This window comes from Toxorhynchites rutilus, chromosome 3 (genome assembly GCF_029784135.1).
Source record: "Toxorhynchites rutilus septentrionalis strain SRP chromosome 3, ASM2978413v1, whole genome shotgun sequence".
In the NCBI taxonomy this organism is placed as follows: domain Eukaryota; kingdom Metazoa; phylum Arthropoda; class Insecta; order Diptera; family Culicidae; genus Toxorhynchites; species Toxorhynchites rutilus.
Genome location: NC_073746.1, coordinates 273,663,246 through 273,670,046, shown reverse-complemented (window position 1 = coordinate 273,670,046; position 6,801 = coordinate 273,663,246). Strand labels below are relative to the sequence as shown.

Genomic DNA, 6,801 nt, shown 5'->3' with positions numbered 1-6,801 from the left:
AAGCGAAACATTAACAGCCACATCATCATCATTAGGAGAAGTTATGAGCATTTCTTCTGTGTGTTTTTTATGTTTTGTTGTGATTAAAATTGACATTTTTATCTGTCATTATTATTTTTTCATAAGGAGTTGTGCCCAGAACACGTGACACGTTATTGTTGACGTAGAACTACGACATTATTTCATTCAATTTGCTTGTTTATCACTGTCTATCGGGCAACTACAATCTTATTAAAAAGATCGCGCCTGACAATATGAGGTAAATAATGTAAGATAATCAAGCAAACCATTTGTCATGACAATTGTCATGCGAAAATGCGAAAACAGAATAGAAACTGAGAGAGGTTGGCGTCGACATCATGCCTCATACCGTATGTTTCTATTCTGTTTTCGCATTTACGCATGACAATTGTCATGACAAATGGTTTGCTTGAAGATAATTCATCAAATGTGTTTAAAGTAACTGTTCGGACCCTATCCTACGCACTTTGAACACCTTTGTAGCACGTATGTTTTCCGTATATTTTACCGTTGAAAAATATATAAATTTCTAGTAAAACTCGCGATAAGAAATAGAATCTATTGTTTTATTGCTCGAAATGAGATAAACTATTGACCGACTGATCTGGCGTTTTATTGTCTAAGAGAGAGTAGTGACCAGCTGATCCGACTTAAATAGTCAGCTAAGGCCCCGTGTAGCAAACTAAAATGAGAGTACAACTGAGAATTTTATGCTACACGGGGGGCGCTCGGATGGAGCGTATCAAACTACCTAACATGCCGGCCACCTAAATTCTGTTAAGGAATTTACAAAAAATCAATTACGAATTCATTTGACTTAAACATATTACAACCATGAATTCATTATTATTTTGAATTCAGTGCTCCTAGTGCTCCGGAGTTGCACTAGTGAGTAGTGGGTTGGCAGCTATCGTCTCGAATGGTAATAGACAAACACGTGAAGCCTGACGTTTGTAGACGGCTCCACTCGGTGTTCGTAGTTTCACTACTCTGACTACATCGTCGGGGCCAGGGTAGACTTCGATGATACGAGCTAGAGGCCACTCGATAGCCGCGTTGTTGTCCTCCTTGAGCACAACCATTTGTCCGATCTTTAGCTTTGTCGCTTGAGGAAATCGCTGATTCTGGTTGTGAAGTTGCGAGATGTATTCTCGCCTCCACCGCTTCCAATGCTGCTGTACTAGTTGCTGCAATTGCTGGTAGTGTTGTAGCCGGTGCGTTGCAACATCAGTGTAATCCGGATCAGGTAATGCTAATAGGGAGGTTCCTGTCAGGAAATGCCCAGGAGTGAGCACGTCCAATTCGTCGGGATCTTCCGACAGCGGAGTGAGTGGTCGAGCATTCATTACCGCCTCGACCTGAGTGAGGATCGTCGTCATGTCCTCGAAGGAAAGTTGTCGTTTGCCCAGAACTCGGATGAGCGACTTCACTGCTGCTTCCCAAAGCCCGCCGAAATTGGGTGCTCGTGGCGGGATAAATTTCCAAATAATGCCTCGCTGGGAGGTTTGGCTAGTGATTTTAGCTGCCACCGTCGGATCATGCAGTAAGTCGTACAGCTCTCGAAGATGGTTACTGGCACCCTGGAAGTTGAGACCATTGTCCGAGTGAATCTCGGCGGGTAGACCTCTACGGGACACGAAGCGACGCAGGGCAGCCAGAAAGGCGGCCGTTGTGAGATCGCCTACCAGCTCGAGATGGACCGCTTTCGTGCTGAAGCACACAAAAACGGCGATGTAAGCCTTTTGAGCAGCAGCGCGACGGTGCACGGGCTTCAAGTAGACTGGACCACAGTAGTCTACACCGGTAAAAGCGAATGCACGAGTGGGAGTTGTACGTGGCTTAGGAAGTTGACCAGGAGGTTGAGATATAGGAACAGGGTTGCTTCGGAAGCAGCGAATGCAGTTCCGGAAAGTAAAGGTTGCCAGTGCCCTACCATTTAAAGGCCAGAATTCTTGCCGAATTTGAGCGAGTGTCATGCGGGGACCAGAATGAAGTGCCATTACGTGGTAAGCGACTGCCATCTGTCGCGAGAAAGAATGATTGCCGGGGATAATCATGGGATGCCGGACAGAGTACGATTCTCCAGCAAGTTTGAGCCGGCCACCTACACGAAGTATACCCTGCTGATCCAGGAAAGGGTTGAGCAGTTTTAACGACGAGTGAGCTGGAATAATACGATGGTTTGCGAGTGCCTTGATTTCCACAGAGAATGACTCCAGCTGAACACACCGTACCAGTGCGTACTTGGCTTCTTTAAGATCGTTGACGCTGAGAATTGGGATGGTGGGGGACGAGCTGTGACGTTTACAATTCCGGATGAATCTCATACAATAGGCTGTAATCCGCAATAGCTTCCAATAACACGAAAAGTGACCCAGAAAAGGATGAGGTTGGGAGGAGTCTGCTACCACGAGGACGCTTTTCTTCATCTGCAATGATTCCTCCGATGGCTTCTCGTATTTCAAATGTTCTCTGGTGTTCCAATGTTGGTCGAATAGTGACAACCACGGCGGACAATGGAACCAATGCGACAAATCTGCTAGATCCTTTGGCATAACACCTCGCGACACCAGGTCAGCAGGATTCTCCGTCCCCTTTACGTGGTTCCATCGGTGTCCCTTCGTAAGCTCTTGGATGTGTGAGACCCGGTTTGCGACGAATGTAGGCCACACGTAAGGTGGCAGCTTCAGCCACGAAAGATCGATGGTTGAATCAGACCAGAACCAAGCCTCAATTTCCTCCATTTTCAGGGCGTGAACAGTCATACGGTAAAGTCTAGCCGCAACGAGGGCACCGCATAGCTCTAACCTTGCTAGTGTGATTTTCTTCAGGCTTGCTGGGCGAGATTTCGCTGCCAACAACTCTACTTTGATCCGCCCAAACCGACTGATAGAACGAGCGTAGATGCACGCGCCGTAGGCAGCTTCGGACGCATCCGAAAATACGTGAAACTGTGTCAATGCCGGATGATCGGTAAACGCATATCGGTCCACCTTGATGTTGGAAAGTAACGGGAGCTGCTGATAAAAATCTGCCCATTGTTCCTCCAAGTCTGGTGACAATGAATCATCCCATCCTTGAGTGGCAACCCATAGTAACTGCATCCGAATCTTAGCCCATGTAATTACGGGTGCTGTGATACCGGTGGGATCGAACAATTGTGCGATGACAGAATAAACCTTGCGTCTAGTCCACTGTCCGCTTACAGCGAAACCTGATACGTCGATGCTAAGTAAATCTGGCCCTGGTTGCCAGTTTACTCCTAGCGTTTTCACGCGCTCCTGTTCAAAATTTAGCGTAGATGACTTTCCCAGTTCACCAAGAGGTAGTCCTGTCAACACAGTTTCCAAATTTGACACCCATTTTCGCAGTCTGAAGCCACCCTTTGACAGCAACTGCTCCAATTCATGCCGTAGCAAAATAGCCTCTTCTTCGGAGTTCGCTCCTCCGATAAAATCGTCGACATAAAAATCGTTAACGAGCGCCGCTTTTGCTCTTGGGTGTTGATCACCATCGTCGAGTGCTAGTTGCTGCAAACATCGCGTAGCAAGGAACGATGATGGAGCCAAACCAAAAGTGACTCTAGACATCTCGTATGTTGCAATTGGTTCCGAGGGCGAGAATCTATACAGAATACGTAACAAAGCAGTATCGTCTGGATGTACCATTACCTGAAGGTACATCTTTTCGATGTCAGCAACGAGAGCCACAAAATATTTGCGGAAGCGAAGTAGCAGATCAAAGAGGGTGTCCTGGATTACCGGACCTAACATTAGCCCATCGTTTAGCGAGTAGTTGGATGACGTCTTGGATGAGCCATCAAATACGGGCCGAATCTTCGTGGTGGAGCTCAATTCCTTGAAGACAGGATGATGAGGGAGGTAGAAAGCGATCCGTTTATCGCGTTTCAGCTCTTGTTCTGGAACAAGCTTCATGTGGTTCTGATCTAGATAGGCGCGTATCTCTTCGTTGTACCGCCTACGCAACTCAGGGTCTTTGTTGAACCGCCGTTCGAGCTGCATAAGTCTCCGCAACGCTGTTTCTTTCGATTCACCGATCATCTGCTCGAACCCCATCCGCTTCGGCAGACGCACCACGTATCGTCCCGTTGCATCACGAGAGAAAGTGGTTCGAAAGTGTTCTTCACAGTCAAGTTCTTCTTGCGTCAGCTTCGGCACATCTTGCAGTTCTTCGATTGTCCAAAATCGCTCAATTTTTTCCTCCAGAGTGGTATTATGGACCACCGCGTGGCAGCAAGGGACTGGGTTCATGCTTCCCAAATCCGCCTTGCCCGCTGCAATCCACTCAAAAACGGTGTTGACAAAAAGTGGAAGTCCTTCTCCCACGCGCTGAATTTGCACCCGACCAGTATTGAGTAACAAGAATTCATAGAAATACTCTAGACCCAGAAGAAGATCAATCGGAGCTCGCTTATGAAAACCTGGATCCGCCAAAGTCATATCTGAAGGAAGATTCCAACTACCAATCGGAATCGTTGTCGACGGTTGATCTTCCGTAACCTTTTTGATAACCAAAAACTTCATTGGTATCGAATAGTCCATAATACGTGAACCGATCGTAGTAGAAACAGAATTATTGATTTGTACCCTCGCACTGCCCACACCAGATATTGGTATGCTTACTTCCTTTCTGTGTAACTTCAAGATGTGACACAATCTCTCAGAAATGAGATTCGCTTGAGACCCGCTGTCTAGAAGCGCTCTCGCAGTATGCAACCGTCCGTTGCAATCTTTCACCGATACGAGAACCGTCGACAGAAATACGTGCACCTCTCGTGATTCCGCTGCGACGTTAGCTGCATAAATTGTAGCCACCGAACTCTGAATAGACTGTTGAGGGATTTCCGTCGTGTGTGCTGTGGTCATAGGAGCACCAGAGCCAACTAATTGAGACCCTTTAGGATCCTGAGCATCAGCCGCAGAACCAGAACCAGATGCTGATAACCCAGGATGAAGCAGAGTGTGGTGCTTCTTACTGCACGTTCGACAGCGGAAATTAGAGCTACAATCTCGACTGTAGTGGTCGCGACGAAGACAATTGCTGCACAGCTTCTTCGAGTTTACGACTTGGAACCGCTTATCCAGTGTCATTAGTACAAAAGCCGGACAGTTACTAATGTAATGTGACCCGCCACAGGACACACATTTCGGCGAAGATTTTTCCGACATTGAATGGACCGACAGTTTCGACACTGGTTTCTTAAACGGTAGGGGAGTAGAAGAAAATGGATCATGTTTACTTTCGGAGTGCTGGTCGACTGCTATCGCATCAAGGATTCGTGTTTGTCCCTCCAAAAATTCCATCACGTGCAAGTACGCAGGTTCTTCCTTTTTCACAGCAAATTCTTCCCAATCCTTTTGCGAGACATCGTCCAGCTACGATATTAACAGCTGTGTCAGCATCGCCCCCCAGCCCGTAGTTACTTCCCCCAATTGATCCAAGATTTTTAGATGTCGGTCAAAACAATCAATGACATCATGAATCCCACTTGCATTCATCCTTTTCAATTTCGGATACTGTAGCAGAGCGTTGACGTGGCGCTTCTTCTGCAAGTATACATTTGAATAGCGCTTAGTTAACGCGGACCAAGCAGCCCCGTAACTCGCTTTGCTCATCGGGAATGCATCTACAACTTTTAGCGCTTCACCCTTTAAAGACGCTCGCAAATAATGAAAACGTTGTATAGCGCTCAGATCCGGATTCCCATGGATCAGCGATTTAAAGGTGTCAAAAAACGGTAACCATTTCTCAAATTCCCCGTTAAATTCTGGCAAGTTTATTTTCGGCAATTGAATACTCGCACATGTCCCCATACGACTAGTGGCACCGGCAGATGTGGAGGGAGAAAGTGGAGTGGTAGGTGGCAACTTCGATATCAACCCTGCCCTTACCTTGAAGTACAACTCCTCGAACTCGGCCCGGGTCTTCGTGTGCTGATCCGCCCTCTCCTCCTCAAGCTCCTCCAGCTCCTCTATTTGCGTCTGTACTTCCTCGAATTCTTCCCATTTTTCGTCGAGTTTGTCGATCCGTGCTTGCACCTGGAGAGCGTGGTTGGCCGGATCATAGTGTTTCAGGAAACGATCCGTACGAACGAGAAAGTCGACTATGTTGTCGCGTACATGCAGCTTCTGCTTCAGCTTTTTCGTCATCTCGTACTAGCCGTCGTCGTGTGAAAACTGTGAGAAATATACGAAGCACAGCACCACAAAACCAACTAATGAATAAATTGGATAGAGGCTCACCTGTGAGCCTAATTGAATAGGCCTTGTATGATTGAATAAAACTTCCTACAGCAAAACTTCAGATCCTCCAGGATATTATTCCTTCTAGTACAATGCCTCGATTTTCGGCGGCGTCGTCACAGTCGTCAGCAATGGTCGTACAGGATGGCGCAAATTCTCCATACAAAGCAATGAAGATGGAGTGGAAGAAAATGGTCGCAGAATTATCCGTCGAATACCGACTACTTCAGCCAAGTACTCACCGTTTGAGCTTGGCTAAACATGCCTTGTATGCAATCGTATGTACATACGCGCCTCCGGTAACTATTACGGGTTCGTAGAACCACCGCTTAGGTCCTAAAGCCCAGTTCCAGATCCTCGATCGAATCCGTCGCCCAATGGATGGTCAATCGATCAAACGTATTGTGATCGTCCAGCAAACAGCAAACAATAGAACTAGCAGCAATTTGGAGATTGTCCTTTTCACCTTTCTCAAGCGAAGCAATCGGTGAACGATGGCGCCTTGGCGCTGAAATAG

The 6,801-nt window shown here is 47.0% G+C and overlaps 1 protein-coding gene across 1 annotated transcript; it reads right to left on the bottom strand.

Annotated features, from left to right (window-relative positions):
* Window positions 1-887: 887 nt before the first annotated feature.
* Window positions 888-6,191, bottom strand: LOC129774235 (uncharacterized). The gene is made up of 2 exons (XM_055777943.1): window positions 5,934-6,191; window positions 888-5,417 (listed from the first exon to the last, which is right to left on the bottom strand). The coding sequence occupies exons 1-2, from the start codon at window positions 6,189-6,191 to the stop codon at window positions 888-890; spliced, it is 4,788 nt and encodes a 1,595-aa protein (XP_055633918.1).
* Window positions 6,192-6,801: the final 610 nt, after the last annotated feature.

Bases quoted from the DNA above. Each gene is read 5' to 3' on its own strand.
- LOC129774235 (XM_055777943.1), bottom strand. From the start codon at position 6,191: ATGACGAAAAAGCTGAAGCAGAAGCTGCATGTACGCGACAACATAGTC. The intron at 5,418-5,933 runs GTAAGGGCAGGG...TTAATATCGTAG, and splicing joins TCGAGGAGTTGTACTTCAAG to CTGGACGATGTCTCGCAAAA.